The 21,907-nt window shown below is 42.1% G+C and overlaps 2 protein-coding genes and 1 long non-coding RNA gene across 7 annotated transcripts in view; 1 reads left to right on the top strand and 2 right to left on the bottom strand.

Moving 5' to 3' along the window:
• The window catches only part of CMSS1 (cms1 ribosomal small subunit homolog), a 334,196-nt gene extending 333,332 nt beyond the window's left edge, over window positions 1-864 (bottom strand). Inside the window, exon 1 of one of the 2 annotated variants that reach the window (XM_039856947.1) lies at window positions 658-864. In XM_039856947.1, the coding sequence (XP_039712881.1) occupies window positions 658-721 (64 nt within the window). In that variant the 5' untranslated portion in view covers window positions 722-864. The remainder of the gene's footprint in view (window positions 1-657) is intronic. The other variant, XM_039856948.1, reaches the window with a different exon arrangement.
• LOC120598155 (uncharacterized) lies at window positions 864-21,232 on the top strand. 3 transcript variants are annotated; one of them, XR_005651522.1, is made up of 4 exons: window positions 864-1,445; window positions 9,640-9,761; window positions 10,505-10,662; window positions 21,063-21,232. It is a non-coding gene; the product is annotated as an uncharacterized LOC120598155 (long non-coding RNA). The 3 variants fall into 3 exon arrangements; XR_005651520.1 differs by lacking the exon at window positions 10,505-10,662; XR_005651521.1 differs by lacking the exon at window positions 21,063-21,232 and having other exon boundaries at window positions 10,505-15,635.
• Window positions 13,704-21,907, bottom strand: part of COL8A1 (collagen type VIII alpha 1 chain) — a 135,162-nt gene continuing 126,958 nt past the window's right edge. Inside the window, exons 3-4 of one of the 2 annotated variants that reach the window (XM_039856946.1) lie at window positions 21,424-21,751; window positions 13,704-18,506 (exon numbers count right to left, since the gene is read on the bottom strand). In XM_039856946.1, coding sequence (XP_039712880.1) covers window positions 16,600-18,506; window positions 21,424-21,748 — 2,232 coding nt within the window. In that variant the 5' untranslated portion in view covers window positions 21,749-21,751 and the 3' untranslated portion in view covers window positions 13,704-16,599. Of the gene's footprint in view, window positions 18,510-21,423; window positions 21,752-21,907 lie in introns of both variants that reach the window. The other variant, XM_039856945.1, reaches the window with a different exon arrangement.

The following is a 21,907-nucleotide window of genomic DNA, read 5'->3' as shown; positions in this document are numbered from 1 at the left end:
ACATCTTTAGGTCTCATGTTCCTCATCACTAAAATGGGTGTTTCAAATGGATGATGGCTATCTAAACCTCCTTTAGGCTGTAATAGTCCAAATTACATGATGATGACGAGGACAGCAAGAAAAATTATAGTTTATATTCACCACACACATTATGTGCCACACTGTGCTAAAGTGCATCATTTACATTATCTTTATTTAATCTTCACAACCTTATGAAATTAGTATTATTATTATCCCTATTTTACAGATAAGAGGCTGGGAAAGCGAAACAATATTAGAGGGCTGGTGTTGCGATTTGAACAGAACAGTCTGAACCTCATCCAAGAGTTATTCTTAACCACTAAGCCCAAACTGTCTTCACGAAAACTGTCTTATCCATTAAGAAATAAGGAAAAAAAAAAAAAAAACAACAACTTGGAAAAGGGTCCTTCCCGACTAGCGGGCATGTCTGAATGAACGTCATACTTGTCTGTTTCACGTGTTAGTAAGTCTCTAGCGCCGCCTCCCCGGCGATGCTCGCGCACTCCTACACCAGTGCGCACCACAGCTGGACTGAACGGGTGACCCGCAGAGGCTGGCCGTGGCTGAGGCGCACGGAAGGGCTAGGGGCGGGGGGAAGGCGGGGAGGCCCCGCAGGAGCGCGCGCAGAGCGTGTACCTGAGCTGCTGGCTGCTCTTGCCGGCTGGTTCTCCCACCAGTCATCTCCAAGATCGTCTGCCATCACCACGCAAGACTCGACGTGGGCGGACCGCTAAGGAAAAGACGACCGTGGCCGGGACTCGCGCTGTCTCAGCCCGGGGTGGGACTTGCAGCACGCGGAGCCTCTCGTCGGACAGCGTCGCCTCCGCCCCGCAGCGCTGGCGTCAGAACTTCCGCCCCGCCTCCCCGGCAGCCGCGCGCAGCTCATCGCAGTTTCCACACTTGTGCTGCTGGGCAGGCTCGGTATGGAGACTCAAACTAAATCTTCACGAAAGCACAAAGTCAGGAAGTCACATAAACAAGCAAACAAACAAGATTATTATCTTTTTAAATAAGTTATTTTAAAACTTCACGTTTAGGTTTTATTTCTGCCGAAAGATATTGTCGAAAATGTGAAACAGGATGCTAAGATAATTTTTCTCTGTTCGGTTTCAAAGTACTGGAGCCGCGGGACAAGACCCGAGCACGTGGGAGAGTTTTCGTTTGTGTATCAGTGTTTGGGCGTCCTTGGGTTTGTACAGTTTGCTCTTATAAAACGTGCACAAGAGCTCATGGCCCTGAGTAGGCCTCTACTGCTCTTTTTATACGATACGAAGCGGGCGTGGAATATTTAATTCTAAACTCTCCGGGCAACTTGGGTCCAAAAAGAATTAAATATTCCATGCCCGCTTCGGTTGTGTTCTCCCATTCCACTCCCGGTTTTGTGAAACAAGGGAAGAAGAGAGCCCACTGCTGTCTGACTATAGGTAAGAGAGCTGCAGTGCTTCTTGTCTCACTCCCAAGGAGAAGTGACAAAGATAGGCAAGGATGGCGCCAGGGGCTGGGCCCGACTGTAAAGTAAGTGTGGACGTTATTATTAGGACGATCTTCGTCCACAGTGGCAAAAAACGAAAAAGTCATAGAAAAAAAAAAAGTGTTAAATACACGATGTACCTGGCACTATGCCTGGAGTAGTGATTTAAAGATGTGTAGGATGTGAGCCAGCCTTCCAGATGTCTCCAACTTTTAGTCAACCCTAAACTGATAGGGTATATCCTCAGAAATGACAAAGACCTCTGAAGTGAAAAATTACCCCAAACTCACTCTCTCGCCTTTTTAGGGATTGGAATTGCATCTTTTATTTACTACTGTGGCTCCAGGACAAGGATAGTACCTGGCCAGAGAAGACCCTGAAAATATATTGACTGCCTAACTGAATTTGAACCCCCTTTATTCTGATTGTTTACTCACCCAACAGCCTTCTGAAAATTCAGTTTGTTTCCCAAATCAGCTTGCTTTCTGGCAACAGATGTCAAGGGTCAGAAAACTAAGGCCCCTGGCCAAATGCTACCCATGGCCTCTTTTGTCATGTGAGCCAAGAATAATTTTACATTTTCAAAGTATTGTAAAAAAGAAAAAAAGAAAAATAACCAAAGCCAAAAAAAAAAAAGGGCAACAGAGATTGTATGTGGCCCTCATGTATTTACTATATGGTCCTTTACAGAAAAAAATTTACTGACCTCAGATTATATTGACTAGCTAACCTAATTGTACATTCGTTTAACTATTCTATTTATCATTGAATTGACGTCCTAGTTTATAAATCAGTCCGTTGTAAAATCCTGCACCCGAGTATCTGATCACCTTTCTAACATGGAGATACTCAGACTGCAACAGGTTCTTATCTGCTCCCTCTTTCTATATAGTATCTGAATGAGTGTTATGAGAGTTCAGAGGAGGAAGCATTTATTTCCAGTGGGGTGAACTGAGATGCTTTCATAAACGAGATGGTACTTGAACCTGACCTTGATAATGGATTTTGATTGGGGTGTTTTGGACAATTGGCATGTTTGGATGACTCCTGACATTTCTTCCAAATCCATGCCCTAATCTTGAACATCAGACCAAGAATTCTGGATATTACTGTTCATTATATACAAAGGATATGATAGAAGTTTTGTTTTAGAAAAGCTAAATTGGTGTTACTGTGCAGGGTAGATAATAAATTTGACTAGAATTTTCAGGTGTGCTGAGATACTGACTCCCTCACTCTCTGGAGCAGGCAGAGTCCCCGGGCCCATTGCTTCATGTTGAGGGTAGCCTCATCTCTTCACTCCAGTGTTGTACAAATATTGCCATTTTCTGTGGATACTATGATGTAAAAGGTTGGGAAGGACTGGATTAGAGGGAGGGAAAAAATTTGAAGGCTGTTTTGTGAAGGCTCACCATACAATGAAAAGAGCTTAATGAGGGCAGGGGTTCTTAGTCCATGAACACAGTCTATAAATGTACTTCAGGAAGTCCATAAACCCCTGGTAATATATTCAGAGTTTTGCATCAGAAGGGCAATGATAATAACAATAACAGGAACAGAATTTTCCAGGTACCTCTTGAAGCACTTCATATCTTAATTCTAATCATCATAACTTCATGAGGCAATGTGCTGAATTGGATATTTTCCATTTAACACTCTATTTTTCTGTGCCCTAGAAGGCTGGTGTAAATGTACCTGAGCTTTGGTTTCAGATTTGAGTTCAGCAAATTGGAGGCATCAGTAAGGAATCAAAGAGTGGGAGAAAAGCGACACCCAATGTGTTCTCTTCTCAAGGCTGGGACTAGGGTGAGGTAAGCAGAGGCCTAGGGTGCAAAATTTAAGGAGGCACTCACTCTTGGGCTGGCACTTACACAAACTTGAGAGTGCATGCCTCCTTAAATGTTGTGCTGGAGGTGCCTGCTTGCCTCACCCTAGTCCTCGCCCTCATCCCTCTAGGCCACAGGCCTTTGCTCTATTACTAGCCCTGGGGTACTGCACCATCCCTTACACTACCACATCTTCATAGTCTGTTTACTAAATTCTTTTCAATTATCCAGTTTAAGGTGGTTATTTTTTCCCCTGCAAGGACCCTAACTGATACAGCCACTGCCTTAGTTTGGGTTCCCCTAAAAGGAGAACCTATGACAAGGGATGATGCAGGCAGTTTTTTGAAGAGGCATTGGGGGAGGCAAGGAACAGGAATGAAGGTAGGGAGAGTAAGACAAGAAAAGAGGGATGAATATTAAACTGGTTATTGGTATAGGCAATAACCAGCTTTTTATTCCGCTGGAAACCCTCTAAGAAATGATGTAGACAATGCCTGAGAATTATCCTCAGGAAGAAGGAGGCTGGGGCATTCATCCACTGACTGCCAGGGTCATCATTGTTTCCTGGAGCTCAGGGGCCCTGGACCCCTGGGACCTGTTGTCCTGGGTCCGTCTTGACATCTGCATTCCTCATGTCAGCTCCACACCTGGGTCTCTGGACTCCAGGACCCACCTCTCCTTCTTCTCTATTTCCTTAGAATCAGTCAGTGGCCATGTTGTCTTTGAGGGCCCAGCCTGCACTGAGAAGCAGGACATCTGGAGACTTGAAGGCTGTAGCGATGGGGAAAGGGGAGAGGCCTCCATGCCTCTTTTCTTCTTCCCTCCCTCAGCGCCTAGCAGAAAGTTCCCAATAAATGGTCAGAACAACGACAAAAAAATGATGTGGACAACTGTAAACTTAAATGGTTGAGAATTGTCCGAAGGGATTTGGATTTCCAGCTATTCCTAGGCTATGCTGCAGTTGGAGAAAGCCCTGAGGCAGAAGAGCAGAGCTACTCACCTCAGCCTGCTCGAGGTGGGTTGCTAGCAGCTGACAGAAATTGCTTCCATGCTGGCCTGATTCCAAAGTGGACTGAGGGGTAAAAAAGCATCTGCTCCAGGTTTGTACTATTATTCTCTCTATTTTATAGGTGGTGAAACTAAGGCACAGGGAAGTAACTGGCTATAGTCACCCATCTAGTAGGTGGTTTCCCATCTGCCCATGGTTTTCACAACACTCCCTTTTCATTGTATGGCAAGCCTCACAAAGTGGTCTGTGACCCAAAAATGATCCACACCCATATGACATTGTTCAGGAGACCCTTATTTTCTGCAACGAAAGGCTATATACTGTACTTTCAGTTCAGCCCAGAATTTTATCAAAAGGGTGGCAGAGCTATAGAGATTGAATGCACAGACATGCTTCTTGTGCTAAAGCCAAGTCTTAAAAGGGAAGAAACTGTGAGACTGAGATGGGGACATTCGGATAGATGTGCCTGAGTTCCCTGAACCCCCAGATTCCTGAGCCTTCTGGCCTGACAGAAGGGTTCCTTCTCTCTTGCTGGAGGAAAGCAGACTCCCATTACTTGGAGGCCATTCAAGGCCTCACCTTAGTCAGTTGCCTCACAGGATATTTACGCCCTCCTCTCCCCTCGTTGCTTCTTCACTAATAACTAGGAGTAGATCTCAGTATAGACAGTGTGGAAAGTACAGTCCCTACTATAGAAGATAATTATTTATTCACAAGAAAAGCCACATATATATACAGAAACCAAAAATTTCATAAGATAATGGATCTTGAGAGTAGTAGACCAGCAATGTGTAAAGCCGGATAGGAGAGGTTGTTGATATAGGGACACTCTCCAGTGGCTGGTGATTTAATGTCCAGCAAGTCTTGTGAGGACAGCAACAGGAAGCTTGGACACAATGGTAATCTCCAGTAGGTGAAATGAGGATATCAGAACTGTCGGGGCAAATTATTAAGGAAGGGTCAGGAGGCTCAGAGGAGTGAACTTTTTAGAGTGGATTTATGTGAGACCAGAGAACTTGCCAGCTGACTGTGATCTGTGGGAGGGCCCAGAGGGTAATCCTTTCACTAAAGTGATAAGATTGTAGTAGTGAGTAGGTATTGACTTAGTTGAAGGGCTCATTGGTGACTGTCCTGTGTAGCCCAGAGATGGCAGTAGGAGATGCCCTAGGATCAATGAATATGATAGAATTCCAGAATAGCAAAAGCAGTTTGCAACACTTAACCATCAGAAGCAAAGAGAATGTAATTACCAGGCAGGGATCATTGACATGTAGGGGATCTGTGGTGTTCCACAGACCATGGTGTTTCTAGGGGTAAGATAGAGCAGAAGCTAAGGAGGGTATTGACTGATTTACATAACAATAGAAACAACACAAACAAGAACTGTTAAGCAGGTGTCAAATGCCAAATGGAAAAGCACGATCTCTGGACCCATTTGCTGATATGAGTTCTCAAACCCAGAGCCATAACTTAAAGGGAATATGGGTTCCCCTGAGGGAGTTCTCTGCAACACCACCAGTATATACAGTACATACTTATACCTCTCTGTCAGAACCAAGGCCATTTTTTTAGAGTTGTTGTACATTGGGGAAATGGAAGATGTCCTACTCTTTTAAGGTTGTTGGACATAGGGTGATCTACATTAATGCAGGAAATTCGAGCTGCCACCATAACTTCCCATTGGAGTGGAGCATACAGGGATCGGGTGATAGAGTCCTGGCCCAAATCTGTTAGCTCCAACGGATCCATCAACTTATGGTCATTCCTCCAGTCGCTGAGGGCATAATTGAGATGGACATACTTAGCAGCTGGTAGAACCATCACGTTGATCCTCTGACCTATAAAGTAAGAATGATTAGGGTAGGGAGGGCCAAATGGAAGCCCCTAAAACTGCCTCCTCCGCTCTACTCCATAGCAAAGATGGTAAATCATAAACACAATCTTACTCCAGTGGAGTTGTAGAGATTAACATCAACCTAAAAGACTTGAAGGCTGCAGATGGTTTGCTTTACTAATATGGTCCCTCCAAAACCAGATAGACCATGGCAAATGATGTGGACAACTGTAAACTTAAATGGCATCATCAATCATAGAGGCTGTAGCAGATGTTGTATCTTTGATTGAACCAATCAACACAGCCTCTAACACTTGCTGTGTGATTTTGATCTGGCAAATGTGTGCTATTTATATTTAATTTCTATCAGGAAAAAAAGATTAAAATCAGTTTGCATACACTTGGGAAGGTTCAGTTCATATTCACTCAAAGCTGTGAACGCTTTCCTATGAACATTCTCAGGGCTGGTTAACTCTCCTGCTCCTTGTCATGATACAGTTCAAAAGAACTTTGATTATCTGACTCTTCTTCAAAACATCATTCTGATCTATTTTATTGATTGCATAGTATTAATTGGATCTGGGAAGCAGAAAATGGCAAGGGCTTTTGGTGCCCTAGTAAAATACATGCATGCCAAAGGGTGAAAGATAAATTATCAATGTTCAGGGACCTGCAATGATGATTATATTTTTAGGAGTTTAGATATCTGAGGAATGCCTTTGTATCCCCTTTAAGGTAAAGGAAAAGTTATTGCATCTTTCAGCTCCCACCACTAAGAAATTGAGAAAGAGTATTTGGTGCACCTCTTTGGACTGTGCAGGTAGCCTATGCTATACTTGGAAATACTTCTCTGACTGGTTATCATGTGAGTCAAAAGACTGCCAGTTTTGAGTGGGGTCAAGAAAAGAGTGGGCTTGGCAGCATGTCCCAGATGTGATACAAGCTGCTTTTCCGCTCACTTCATAATAATGTCATAGATCCCAAGATGCCAGGTGGTAGGTAATGATGCTGGGTGGAATCTGGCAGCAGAATCGCAGCAGAAATTCCCAGGTTTCCTGGGTAGGCCAGGCTTTCCACAGCTAAACCATTCAGAAAGCACCTACCAGCATGATAATGAGCTCCAGCAGAAACTGATCATTTGACTAGGGAACATCAAATGATTATATGACCAGAGCTCCCCCTCCGGATGTGGATTTTGTAAGGTCAGGTGTGTACAGCAAGAGTCCACTGAACAATTGAAATGGTGCCCATGAGATCACATCTAAACAGGTCCAGAAGTTGTTAAGTTGAACAGATGACCCAGATCTCCATGTCTGTTGTATTTCTCAGCTCACACCTATGGCTTGGTGAGGTGTTCTCTAAGACCAGCTGATGACAGAGGAAAATGCTCAAGACTCAAGACTAGTTCAGGCTTGGTATGTTGGTAGAGCTGAAAATGGACTGCTACTGCATTACAGTCCCACAAGGGAGGGGCCCTAAAGGACAGTGGTGAGGAGAATCCTCCCAGTTGGCAGAGCTTCAAAACATACATTTAGTCATCACCTTTAAATGGAGAGAGAAGTAGTCTGAGATATATAAAAGCATAGTCTTGAGCAATAGTGAATGGTGTGTCTGAGTGGGTCAAGGGCCTGTAAGATATAATAGCAAATCTGGGAAGAGGCATGTGGCAGGACCTAAGAGATGGGGCAAAGGTATGTGGATCTTCTGTCCCAATTCTAGATCCACTAGAGATCATCTACCACAGATGAGGCATTGAACAACCAGATGGACATATGGCAGACTGTGTTTTCCAAAGGTGGTCACCAGTATAGCCTATCCTTCATATTTTTCTTACAATGTGACCTTGGCACTCCTCTCATTGTGTGATGAAGTCTACGTTCTTTCTTCTTGAACCTGGGCAAAGCTTTATCACCTCAACCAATAGAATATGGTAGAAAAGACGTTCTGTGAATTCTGAGGCTAGATCTTAAAAATTCAGTGCATTTCCACTTGCTACCTCGGGGTTATCACTTGGAGCCTGGGCATCGTGCCTTTGAGTACCCCACACAGAGGAATGACATGGAAAGAACATATGTAGGTGTTCCGGCCCACAGCCCAGTTGAGGTGTCTGCTGACAACCGGCATCAACAGCTAGTTCTGTAATCGAAGATACCTCCAGATGATTCTAGCCCCCAATTGTTGATTCACCCCCAGCTGTGGTCTCAGATATCTTGGAGTAGAGAGAAACCATCTCCACTATGCCCTATCCGAATTCCTGACCTGCTGAATTTCATGTAAGAAAAAACCTGCTTGTGGAACTGCAGTTTCTCCTCTGGCCGTGAGAGGGAGCACTTGTTCCTTAGGGACATTCCAGTTGCTAAAACCATGCTCACTCCCATTCTAACCAAGGCTGGTGCCCTGCCTAGAGTGGCAATGAATTTTCCCCCTCTCCTCTCAGGGCCTGGTGAGGTCAGGGCCCTTAGTAAAGCTTACTTTTTTAATTTTCCCCCTCTCCTCTCAGGGCCTGGTGAGGTCAGGGGCCCTTAGTAAAACTTACTTTTTTAATTCTATTTTTAATTTTTTGAGGAACCACCATAGTGTTTTTCATAGTGGTTGCCCAATTTTAGATTTCCACCAGCAGAACACAAGGGGTCCAATTTCTCCATATCCTTGCTAACACTTAATTTCTGCATTTTTTTTAAATAGTAATCATCGTAATGGGTGTGAGGGGGCCCTTATAGTTTTTAAAGTCATATACATCTGCCCTCATATTTCCTAAGGGATAGGAGTATCATCATATCTGTCAATAGGGTCTTCTGGTAGCTGGCTGTTTCTATTGTCTCTGGTAAGGACAATAACTAAATAACTGAGAACTTGGTCACCGCTCTCTCTTTTGAGGCAAGCTAGTATTCTGAACCCTCATTGACAGCTGTTTGCTTTTTATAGACAGCCAAGAAATTTTACCTCCTACCTTGAAGCAATATGGTGTAATAGCTCAAAGCGTGGACTATGAAGCCAGAGTCTGGCATTGTCATTTATTAAATCTTGGAAAAGTTACTTAGTTTCTTCAGCTTATAATAGAGTTATGAGGAGTAATAAGTGAATACATAAAAACACTTAAAGCAATTTCTGGTGCATGGTTGACAGTAGATGGTAGTAATTGTTATCACTTCATCCCATACCCAACTATACCATCCACACTTCCAACTGCTATAGAAGGTAGGTAGTTCCTATGATCACTTACTATTTTACAGGTGTGAAGCTGAAGTTTAGAGAGGTTAAGTAATTGACTCAAGCTGACACAGCTCGTAAATAGAGGCAGTAAGATTTGTTTTCTGAGTCTGACCCCAGAGCCTTCTCCTAACGTGACTCTGGTTTGGCAGAACAAATGACATTGATGGAATTGTCTTTGGCGAGGAAAGGCAACTATTATTAGTAGTAGGCAACTGGAGACTGGTCATTGTTCCATTAACTTTCCCTATTGTGTCTCTCATCCCAGGAATGGAGAGCAGATGTGAACATTGCTGCCAGCCACTCACTTGTCAGATGAGAACTGAGTTGACCATGCTCATTACAAAATTAATTTTTAGGTCTTGGTGGATTTAACAAGGAATGTGAAATGTAAGTCTCCACAGAATTCATAAACTTTAATTTAGAAGTGCTTCTGATTCTAATAAAAATCTATTTTTACTTGCAGTTAGATAGCAAAGAAAAAAAATCTCTGTAAAGGTTCCGGATGCCTCAAAGGAAAATTTGATTAGATGATCCTATGTTTCACTAACACACATGAGAAACTTCTGAACAACTTGTTAAAATCAGATGTTGTGCCCCATTTTTGATTTAAATTCCATTACACTTTTCTCCAGGAATTAGCAAAAAAAAATCTAATAATAAAAATTGTTAGCCGCTATTGTACATCATAAGGAATAACTTGTTTGAGTTTATTCTGACACAAATATTAGTTACAAAAATGAAAGAAAATATCAGAAATTCTGATTAACTCTGTTAAAAAAAAAAAAAGATAATCCTAAGGCTTACCTCATAGATATTTTTTTTCTTCATGATATAGAATGAGCATGAAGATATGCATTTTTAGTTACAAGGACTATTAAGGAGAAAAACATTCCTGAAATATAGTAAAAAAAAAAAATTGATTTACACTCTATTGGCCCTGTGTATTCAGAATTAATTATAATTCTATATGGATTGGGATGACATTTACCTTCTCTGTATCTATGATGAAAGGATTTATTAATTAAACTCATGCAGTAGTAAAGGAGGAAAATTTAAAGCAGTTTAATGATTTTTGTCTGCAAATAGTGCTACTAATTTCACGCCAGTCTTTTTTCTCCCTCTTATTACAGAGACTACTGGTCTCTCTCAGGGCTCATGACTCCACCTGTGGTCTTCTTACCAAATGATCATCTGGAGCACAGGCACTTCCCACCGTCAGGTCAAATCCTACAAGGCTCTACATAAACTGAGTGTCTTCTCCTTTCCCTGCCTGGAGCAGGCCTTACTGGTAGGCTACCCATGTCTGTCAGTGGTACCAGCCCTGTCTTCCAAGAGTATCAGTGTGAAGAAACCACCTGCACATCAAGCTTCCTTCTCTCTCAGAAGGCCAGTCTGGGATTGTCCCCGAGTTCATTTCAGTCTTGCAACTCTCTCTTCAGTTTTCCATTCTTCATTCCACTTCCTAGCCCTTGAAACAGCTCCACTGTTTTGCAGTCCTTAAACCCTGACATCTGGCCGGACATCTGATTCTCACTCTCGAAGCTTGGTTGGGGCCCTTCAGCAACAACCCCTCATCCTATTCTTGGAGTGTACTTGTTCAGATCTCCTCATTGGTTTTACTACTTGTATCTTACCTTCTCCAAGGAATCATCAAATTAATTTTTTCTAAAATACTTACTTTCTTACCATTTTCCTTCTTAAGAATCTATAATGTCTTATTGCATATTAGATAAAATACAAATGTCTCTTCTCTATATGTAAACCCTGCATCACTTGATCCTCCTTTGGTCATTAAATCAGTAAATCAGTTTCATTTACTAGTCCTTGAGTAGATCAGAAGATCTAATTAGGCCATTTCTCTTAGCTCAGCCTCCCCACCCCGGGACACACACAGAGTTTCCTTCTCTCTGTCTATTAGAGGAGATGCTATTTCTTTGGGGATGCCCTGTGTTCCATCGATCTAAATTCTGTCAAATTAAAGATGATTTCTTTAAAAATCATCTCCAAAAAAACCATCTGAGACTAAGTTTATTCCCACAATGAGGTTCTAAATAATCTTTGAATATATAATCTTCTGTATATTCTTGGAATCCCAGAGCTGGATTCATTCACACTTCACATCAAGTTTAGCACTGCCTCCCACAGCTACCTTGAGAGATTCATTCTTCCCTCAAACCTGGTACTGGACAGGTTGTGGTACAAAGTTGAAACAACAACGTGTCTGTTCTCAAGAAGCTTATACTCTCTCTAGTAGGGGAAACAGACACAGTTCATTACAAAGCAGGAAAGGTGAAGGGACAGAAGACTGTACAAGGCAGGGTGGTGACACCGGGGAGAAAGTTATTAAATCTGAGCAATAGGGGAGAGGAGTGATGCTTGTGCTGTGCCTTGAGGGGTGAGGCGGAATCATGCAGATGACAAGTCAGAGAAAGCATTCCCAGGGATGGAGTGCAGGGAGTGATCTTTTTCTTAATTTGTCTAGCATGGACACATCAGTTGGCACCATGCCACCCTGCACTTGTTTGTACATCACTTGGAAATCAATGTCGTGTTTAACAAACATCTTGATAGCTTCCAAACAGAAGATACATACTCTTAGAGGAAAAAAGGTCATGTTTTCCATTGCTTTTGTATTCCTCACATTTTTTTATAATATCACGTGCAAAGGAGCTATTTTATGTTTTGTTTTAATGTAAAGAGATACTATAGACCCATTGCAATGATGGATTTGCCCCACTTGTTCAGCATTCTGAATACCAACCATTTATTTCTTCCCGCTCCAGTCTCTGGTATCTATCCTGCCGTTTATTTCTGTGACCAACACTGTGTGCACACAACATGACTGGTCCATATTATGAAAGAGTCTTTGGCTGTAGAATGAAATAGAACTGATTGGGCCATATGGGAATGTAAGCTGTGGTCTTGGGCTTCCAGATTGAATGTTTAAACAAGTGAGTTAACCAGCCACAGGCTGGTTCTGCATACTTGCTTGTTGAATGATTTGAATAATCCCTTTATAATATTCTAGACATGTTAAGTTATGATCATTCTGAGCTTGACAAGTCATCGCAAAAGATTTCTTTCCTTTTCAGTGATGCTTATTAAGACTCTTAAGATCTTGAAACAGGTCTGCTTCTGCTTTGTAGCTCTACTCACCACCATCTCCCCTGCAAATATTTGGTTCTAGTGTGGCAAAGTGAAATAAAATCGAGTATTTGAAGGCTGTGGGAGGAGAAAGGTCTGTGGCAGTTTTTTCTTTTATGATAGATGTGACAGATGCAGCAGCTATTTGTCCCCTAATATCTGTTCTTGCTTCTTCCATATTAGTAGAACCCTGATTTTTAACTGAGTATGTGGTTATCCTGAATTAATATTCAATTTTCCACACACTCTTGCAGCTTATTGTGGCAATGTGACTAAATGCAGAGCAATGGGATGTGGGAGGGAGTAATATTAGCAACTGCTCGATTGAGTCCTTTAAGAAAGGAGCATGCTCTCCCTTCCTGATTTTTTCACCCTTCCACTGACTGAAATGTGGTTGTGATGGTTAGCTAACCTGGACTTTGGAGACGAAGGCAGCACCTTTGGTTAAAAGAGTATAAAGATATACTAGTCCTCCTTTTATGTGTGGGATAAGTTCTAAGACCTGTAGGGGATGCCCGAAACCACAGATAGTGCCGAACCTTACATATACTATGTTTTTTTCCTATATATGCATACTTAAGATAATGCTTAATTTATAAATTAGGTACAAGAAGAGATTAACAATAACTAATAATAAAATAGAACAATTATAACAATATTCTATAATAAAGTTATGTGCAGGTGATCTCTCTCTCTCTCTTTCTGATAACTGATCTGATAAGAGAGATGGCTACTAAGTGACTAAAATGTAGGTAGAATATACAGTGTGATTGAATATGCTGGACAAAAGGATGATCCAAGTCCTGGGCGGGACAGAGTGGGTGGCCTTAGATTTCATCATGCTACTCAGAATTCTGTGCAATTTAAAACTTATGAATTGTGTTTTTTTGGGATTTTCCATTTGACATTTTTGGACTGCTGTTGACTTCAGGTAACTGAAAACACAGAAAGTAAAACTTCGGATAAGGGGGGACTACTGTAGAAGGAACCTGGGCCCTTGACTGCAGCTACCACATGACTCGTAGACTACTTATGCTCAGAGCTGTTATGTCAGAGAGAAATAATTGTCCTGTTTAAACTATGATTGTTTTAGGTCTCCATTTCAGCTGCTAATTAATACATTGGGAATAAAAACGTTATGAGGTTCAAACTGTCAGCTGAGTGACATGAACAAGATGAGAAACATTCTTTTAAAGATATTTAATAAGACTTTTTTTTCAAATCAGTACAAAAATTTAAATACAAAAATGATTTGCTATTGACAAGTCTCAAATCTATCATGGAAACTCGAAAAAGTTACCAGTCTGTTCACCGTTCATGGTATTCTGTAAAATATTTGAGAATAGTCACCCACTATAAACATTCTTTTCCCCTGTAGGATGTCATACTGCTTAAAACTCTGTATTTAAATAACAATAATGCCAGTTGGGTCCATTTCACATGGAAAAGTTCTAGTTAATTTTGAATAAAATAGGGATTATAGCACCATCCCTAGAGTTTAGACCGCTTGATTTTTTCACCTGCTTTTATACTAATGTGTTAACATGATGTGCAACACTCAAAAGAGAAACACAGACACATAGATAATTATTTAAAACTCTTTTTTTAAATTAAATGGAGTAATTCATTTAGCTCTGAGATTAGCACCATTGTAGAATACACAGTATCTGGCATAGATTTTGCTCCTCCCCTATCTACAAGTTAGAAGCATATGCCTGATAATACACACAAACACACACATACACACATACATACATACACATATAGGCAATTGAGTAACAACCAATAAATAAGTTGGAAGATATTTGAAAAGTAAAATTTGGTTTTAACTAAATAGGTACTTTCTCTCTTACTTGGTGGAAATAAAAAGCCCATACATGTACAGATAAATACAGTTTTACAAATCAGCTTGATCTGACTTGCTTCCAAACCATTTCAATGCAGCCGTTCAGCAGAAGGAGCTCAATGCATCCACATTGCCCCCATCGTCATCGGCACCAAACCAGCACTCTCAAGACCAACCCGAAGGATGCTTGGCCACATACATGCTGTCTGCTTTGAAAATGAAAGCTGGGTGCGACATTTTTTGATGGGAAAATTTTATCATATAATTAGCAGTGAATAAGAAACCCTATGGTAATGAACTCATTTCTGTTTTTAAGAAATTGAGAAAAAATAATATACCATATCAGAGAAAAGACATATTAGTTTGAAGAGAATTTTCTTGATGGTTAAAATGATTCAGATTTGACATAGACACATTTCCATGTGTTTATACCGTATTTATTCGTGTAATTTCCCATCTGTAACTATCCCCTCAACTCCTCATAATTTTGAGGAAAAAATACAAGATTCTGCCACCCAAAGCCCACATTCTTTCCTCCAGTGACTAACAGTGTCAGCAGTAGACTCATAGTTGACTTGAAATGCTTTGTCTGTGTTTTGAGACCATATTTGTATCCTGAAGCCATTAGTATGTACCTAAGTGAAAACATGGAAAAATATTTATTTTTCCTTTTAAACTTGTATTTACTCTGACCACATGCTGAGTATGGGGTGACATAAAAAGCATGAAATGTCATTGCCCTTTGACATTCTAGGTAGCTCTTCCACAGATTGCTTCTAAAGAAATAGTTCTTTTCCTACAATTTTAGTACCTACATCAGGAAGCAGTACAGTCATTTTTCAATTTAAAATTTTAGAAATTACTTTTTCAAGAAAAAATTATTTTCCTTTGTAATTCTGAAAATCCCCCCCACCCCAAAATAAATGAAAGCTTGAATTTGGGGATTGACTTTGGAATCTCAGACGACACAATGATTTGCATGTGCACTACACAGGGAAATTTCCTTGAAATTCAACGGTTACTGAAAAATATTGATAGCCTCTTCATGGATGAAACCTCATTGTGGTGATATGTGTGTGTAGTCAAAGGAGGGGGATTTTTATATGCATTTAAACAAAATTAATAACTGCTATCGATAATGAGTATTCCACCAAACTGGAAAGTTATGGGGGGAGAGGGTTATTCTTTTTTCTTATGACTTCCAGGTATTTATATTAGTTGGGCTATAGTGGGAAATTATACAGCGAGAAGAAAAAAGAAAACAAAAATCAGAAAACAAGCAAGCAAACATACAAACAAACAAAAAGAACCTTTGAAGAATAAATGAGTTAATTACTACTCATATCTCCGAGATGGTGTGTTAGCTCTATGCGGGGCACTGTCTTAAGCCCCACGAAAGTGTCTCACCTAGTGCTAGGCACAGAGAAACATACAAACAAACATACAAACAAACAAAAAGAACCTTTGAAGAATAAATGAGTTAATTATTGCTCATATCTCCCAGATGGTGTGTTAGCTCTATGCGGGGCACTGTCTTAAGCCCCACAAAAGTGTCTCACCTAATGCTAAGCACTGGGTAAATATACAGCTGTCAATTGGTTCACTTGTTCTTTTAGAGACACTAGATACACAATTCTGAGTAGGACTCCTGTTGCTAAAAGACACAGTCCCTGTCGGGAGAGAAATAGCCTTTGCACTAAAGCCCTACCATGGCCCCCTCACCGCCTCCCACCAGGGCAGTAACACTGCAGAACTCCTCCCCCACATTCCATGGCCAAATATCTGCACAAATACAGAGGAAATTATGCAAGTAAATACGGTATATAATTGTTATCATTGACATTTCTTTAAGCCATATTTATAAATATTTTAAAGTAACAATATGAGTGAGTGACTTTCATTAGCTATGATCTTCTTTCATACTGAAATTTTTTGACTGATCTGAATAAGCAGGTTATCATGGAAGCACATAACATACAACAGCTAATATGATTCCAGTGGGTATAACACAAGTGTCAGTACTTGATACATAAATCTATCCCATCATTTTCAATTACAAGCTGCTGTGCAGAGCATACAACATGCATCTTAGTTTTTATTTGTACATGATGGTTCGAATGTTCACTTAAATATAACTTTCCAACTATATAAATGTTTTGAAGCAATTACGCTTTTCATTCGAATTTTTTGGTGCATCATTTTCTTCTATAAAATCTCTCTTTTGTTTCCTTTGTTTTACATGGGATACAATAAATATCCTGAAAAGGAGGAGTGGACGTACTGTCCCGCGTAGAGCCCCGCAGCCTGTTCTGAGGGCATCTGGAGGAACACTCTGTCTCCGGGCCTGAGCAGCAGCACTGCGCTCCCTGACGCCTGGTCCAGGAAGCCCTTTTTGTACTCGTCGTACGTGTACATCATGGGCTCGTTGTTCTTGAACAGAGCGACCCACACGTTGCCTCCCTTGCAGTGAACGTGGTACACAAAGTAGTAGACCCCCGGGACCTCGCAGGTGAAGATGCCGGTCTGAGGGTTGTAGTTTTGTCTGCCGTTATAGAGCAGTTTGTCAAACTTCACTGGGGCCCCCACGGGTGGGAAAGGTGCTGTCAGCTCAGCGGTAAATGCAGGCATCTCTTGGGCTGGCCCTCCGTTCTTGCCTTTCTTAGCCCCATAGGCATGGGGGGGTTTCACTCCATCAATTCCCAGCCCCATATCTGGCAAATACTCTCCATGGGGAGGTGGTGTAGGGGGCATCACGGCTGGGGGCCCTGGGGGCCCTGGAGGGCCTGGGGGCCCCGGAAGGCCAGGCTGGCCTTGAGGCCCCAGGGCACCAGGCTTCCCTGGGGGGCCATGAAGTCCTGCTACTCCTGGCTTCCCAACTCCAGGGAACCCAGGGGGCCCTGGGATGCCCGGTTCCCCTTTAGGGCCTGGGATTCCAGGTGGTCCAATGGGGCCACTAGGGCCTACAATACCTGGGATGCCTGGGGGGCCCTGTAAACCCTGGTCCCCTGGGATTCCTGGTTCTCCCTTTGGTCCAAGCATCCCTGGAGCACCAGGGAGCCCTGGCAACCCTTTGTGCCCCTCTTCCCCCTTGGGCCCTATGGGCCCTGGCAAACCCCTTATCCCAGGGGGCCCCACTTCTCCAGGGAAACCTGGCTTTCCTGGGAAGCCTTGAAGCCCTGGCTCACCCTTGGGACCTGGTGGCCCCTGTGGCCCCACAACCCCACCTTCTCCTTTGGGTCCAGGAAAACCAATTGCTCCTGGAGGGCCCATAGGACCTGGGATTCCAGGCAGGCCTGGCTCTCCTGGGGGACCTCCCATTCCAGGGGCTCCTACTGGTCCTTTTTCCCCTCTTGGTCCCAGAGCCCCAGGAACGCCCCCTATACCCCTGTCACCTTTGGGCCCTGGGAAGCCTGGTTTTCCGATTCCTGGAAGGCCTGGGGGTCCTGGCAGCCCAGGCAGTCCTTGCTCTCCTTTGCCACCTGGAAATCCTGGCTGGCCAGGGATCCCATCCTGGCCTGGTTTTCCAACTCCAGGAATCCCAGGAGGTCCTTGAACCCCTGGTATACCAATAGGGCCTTGTGGCCCAGGTTCACCTGGAGGACCTGGTTTTCCCAGGGGGCCCTGGGGCCCAGGGAAGCCTGTCACTCCTGGTTTGCCCACTCCAGGAAGTCCGACAGGGCCAGGAGGGCCATGCATCCCTGGAGGACCTTTTAGGCCAGGCAGACCTGGCATCCCGAAGCCTTTTTCTCCTTTAGGACCCTGAAGGCCTGGAGGTCCTGCTGGTCCTTTGGGTCCTCGCTCACCCTTTGCACCTGGTTGCCCTGGTAACCCTGGCCCACCTGGTTTCCCAATGCCAGGAAGTCCGTGAGGCCCTGGGGGTCCTTGTGGTCCTGGGATCCCCATGGGCCCGATCTCCCCTTTGGGTCCAATTTCGCCTTTTGCCCCAGGCATTCCCATGGCTCCTGGCTTTCCTGGCATTCCAGGCATACCTGGCTTTCCAATTCCGGGATATCCCTGTGGCCCTGGTTTTCCTTTGATTCCAGGTATCCCATGACCTGGTAAACCAGGGGGTCCAGGTGGTCCTCTTGGGCCAGGCTCTCCTCGGGGACCTTGCTCCCCTCGTAAACTAGCTAATGGTGTTTCTACTGGGAAAGGAGACGGGGGAGAGAAGGAGAGAGGGGGAGAGAGAAGGAGAGAGGGAGAAAGATATTAATATTGATTATCGTTCCCTTCAAGGAAGTCATGACAGTGATGATTTAGTTCTGGCACATTTGCTTGTTACTTATTAAGAGGAAAGACTAAGAATAATGTGCTCATCTTCCAGGACTGTATGTTATCAGTACTTAAAGGATAATCAAACTGACAATTTCTTTGACATAGTGTTTTTGAGAACTGATATCTGGTGCTATTTTTATCAGCATTGGTTAAGTGAAAAAAAAAATACTTCAAAAATAATAAACATTTTTCTCAGTATAAAACTATTATGTTGTGTTTATTGTACAGAATTTAGAAAATTCAAAGAAAGGTAAAGAAAAATTAAAGTTGCCTATAAGCCCACTACTCAGAGATAATCACTTGACATCTCGTGTTCTAGGGGTGTGTGTGTGTGTGTGTGTGTGTGTGTGTGTGTGTATATTTTAAACAATATTAGAGTCATTCTTCATTTTAATTTTTCTATTTTTTTTTACTATTTATTGTTATTGTATTTTTCCATGTCCTTGATTTTTTAATATAATAATTTATGGCAAAAATATTTCCTCTTGTGCAAAAATACAGTATGATGTGGATGATGACAGTCATCATGTGGACTTGGGGAAGAATTGTAGTATTTTATTTTGTTTGTGATTTAATAACATCTTCCACATCTGTCCTCTAGAGCAGTGGTCCCAAACCTTTTTGGCACGAGGGACCGGTGCTCCTATGAGACTCTAATGCCTGATGATCTGGGGTGGAGCTGAGGCGATGGGGAGCAGCTGCCGAAAAGATAAAGCTTTGCTCACTTTGCCACTGTTCACCTTCTGCTGTGCAGCCTGTTTCCTAACAGGCCACAGACCAGTACCTGTCAGCGGCCTGGGGGTAGAGTAGTATAGATTTGCTTAATTTATTTAATGTGCTGTAGGATTTCCTAAGGCTCAGACATTCATTCTTTAATATGTTTTTTTCCCTCATTTGCAAATTGGTCAGCATCGGTTAAGTAAAAAAAATCTTAAAATGAATAAAGGAACACTTTTCCAAGTATAAAGCTTGGAGATATTATGGTGTGTTTACTATAGAGAAGTGAATAACATATTTTAGGGTTTTAGGATGACAAGAAATGTGGATATGGAATACAGCTAGGATTAGGAGTAGGAAGCTAGCTTCTCTTCCTGGCTTTGAAATGAGATCTTGATTGGGTCACTTAAGCCATCAGTGTCTCTGCTTGTCTATCTGTATAGTGAGAATAATACAGTCACTACAAGATTAGGTAATAGGTATGAAAGGTGTTACGCTTTCGAATTGTTATCGAAATACAAAGCATATGATATTATAAATAATTATAAACACAACTCTGAATCTCCCATGCTGCTGGGAGTAATGGATAATGTAAAGAAATGAAATTTATGTTCTCAAAGTCATTTCAATCAAAGGCTCATCTTAATCATGACCATTACATTTTTCACTGAGCTACTGTCAGGAACAAAATGGAACCGTAGAACTCATATTCTTTCCAAATTCCCTGATTGAAATCTGGTACCCATTTGAATAAGCGCAAAAAGTGCCAAAAGCCATGCAGGCCATTCAAAAAAGGAAGGAAAACAAATGGCCTAGATAATCCCCATAGTGGAATATCAGCTCCTAAAGCAAAGAAAATTGGGAATACTCCTTTCATGCTAATAGATATTATGAAAGTACTATTAAGGCATGTTATTTCTAAGCAGTGAATTGGGTAGCTATTGTATCAAGGGAATATCTGGGGCAGGGTCACATCTTATTCATCAGAAATGCTTTGTTTTTAACACAGTGCCTAGAACTTACTCTGTTCTTACTTAGGGTTTGTTGTAGGGCCAGCTGCAACAATTCAAAGTTCTCATAGTGTTTTAGCATTTACCTGGCACTTTTACTGATTTTATGTCATTGATTCTCTCAACAATCTTACATTACAGAAGAAGAAAAGTAGTTTCAGAGAGGTTAAATGACTAGGTCTCCCTCATTTCTGGCTTCTAGACATTCAAGTCTCTGAGTGCCAAATCCAGCAGTTTTCTAGTAGTGGAATTTCCTGCTTTTGCAGGGACCAGTGAAGTGGCCTCCACTTCATCAAAGGGAATTGCTACTCTGATGCAGTACCTTTCCTGCAAATGCTAGGTTTCCTAGAACACCAGATAAACTGACTGAATTTATAAAAAAGCGTTGCTCACAGTGATAGACATTTTGTAGGTGTTGAATAACTAATAAATATGTCTAGGAAGTAATAGCAGAGATTTTCAGATATCATCTCTAGATGCAGTCTATGCTTCTTAATTTCCTTCTGTCGGTTTATTGATTGACATGTATAGTAACTTAATTAGAGCAGGCTTAAAAACACTTGCATTTATCTAGCACCTAGTTCACAAAATGCTTCCATGTGATTTTTTTTTTTTTTTAAACACAGCAAGTCCTTACAACATTGCTTTTCTAATTCAGAACACTGATGGTCACCTTTCTTTTTTTTTTTGTCACAGCTTTGTCTCCCGGCATCTGGTCCAGAGCCTGACACAAAAATAGATGCTCATCGAATAATTGCCGAGTGTTTGAATAAATAATAAAGAATGAGGAATAAACTATTTATTATTAAATATGTCTTCTGTCATTTGATGCTGTTAATATAATAAAGCACCACATAAAATGGTAATTTTGTCTATATTTTTCTTTAAGGCTTAAACTTTTCCATGATAGAGTTTAGAACACAGTAGGCATTTAACGATCATCAGTAATGCATTCTGAAATAAAAATATCTAAAATTTAGCTCCTCCTCCACCTGATTTCATAGTTTAGGATTTTGGAAGGCAGCTGTTCTTCAACAGCACAGGAGTTTGATGTTACCTTTGCCTTTCTTGGGTGCTGCTTCCTTGCCCATTCTTGGCACCGGCTGAATTTCCTTCCTATACTGGGGTAGGTGTGGATACTCTTTGCCATACTGCATGTGAGGCAGCTCCTTGCCCATGGTAAGGCCATCTTTGCTCAAAGGCATGTGAGGTACTTGCTGGCCCAGGGGCTGGTATTGTGGAATTTGTGGTGGGATTTGAGCAGGAATTTGAGGCAGCGGCTTGATTCCATAGTAGGCACCAGCCTGAACGAGCCTGACGGAGCCCAGGGAAATGGTAAGTAGCACTCCCAGCAGCTGCAGAGGGGCAGGTGGCACAGCCATCACCTGTGGAAGAAAGGAATGTACCAACATGGTGAAACTGCAGGCCAAGTGATTGGAGTAAATTTAGAGAAAGAAACAACAACAACAACAAAACCAGTCTTTATTATCAGAACTTCATGAGTGGAAGACAAACGAAAAGGAAGATGTTACCTTTCAGTA

The sequence above is a fragment of the Pteropus medius genome, unplaced genomic scaffold, assembly GCF_902729225.1.
Source record: "Pteropus medius unplaced genomic scaffold, Ma_sr-lr_union100, whole genome shotgun sequence".
Lineage (NCBI taxonomy): Eukaryota > Metazoa > Chordata > Mammalia > Chiroptera > Pteropodidae > Pteropus > Pteropus medius.
The sequence above is the reverse complement of the archived record's forward strand: the minus strand, read 5'-3'. Positions and strand labels throughout refer to the sequence as shown.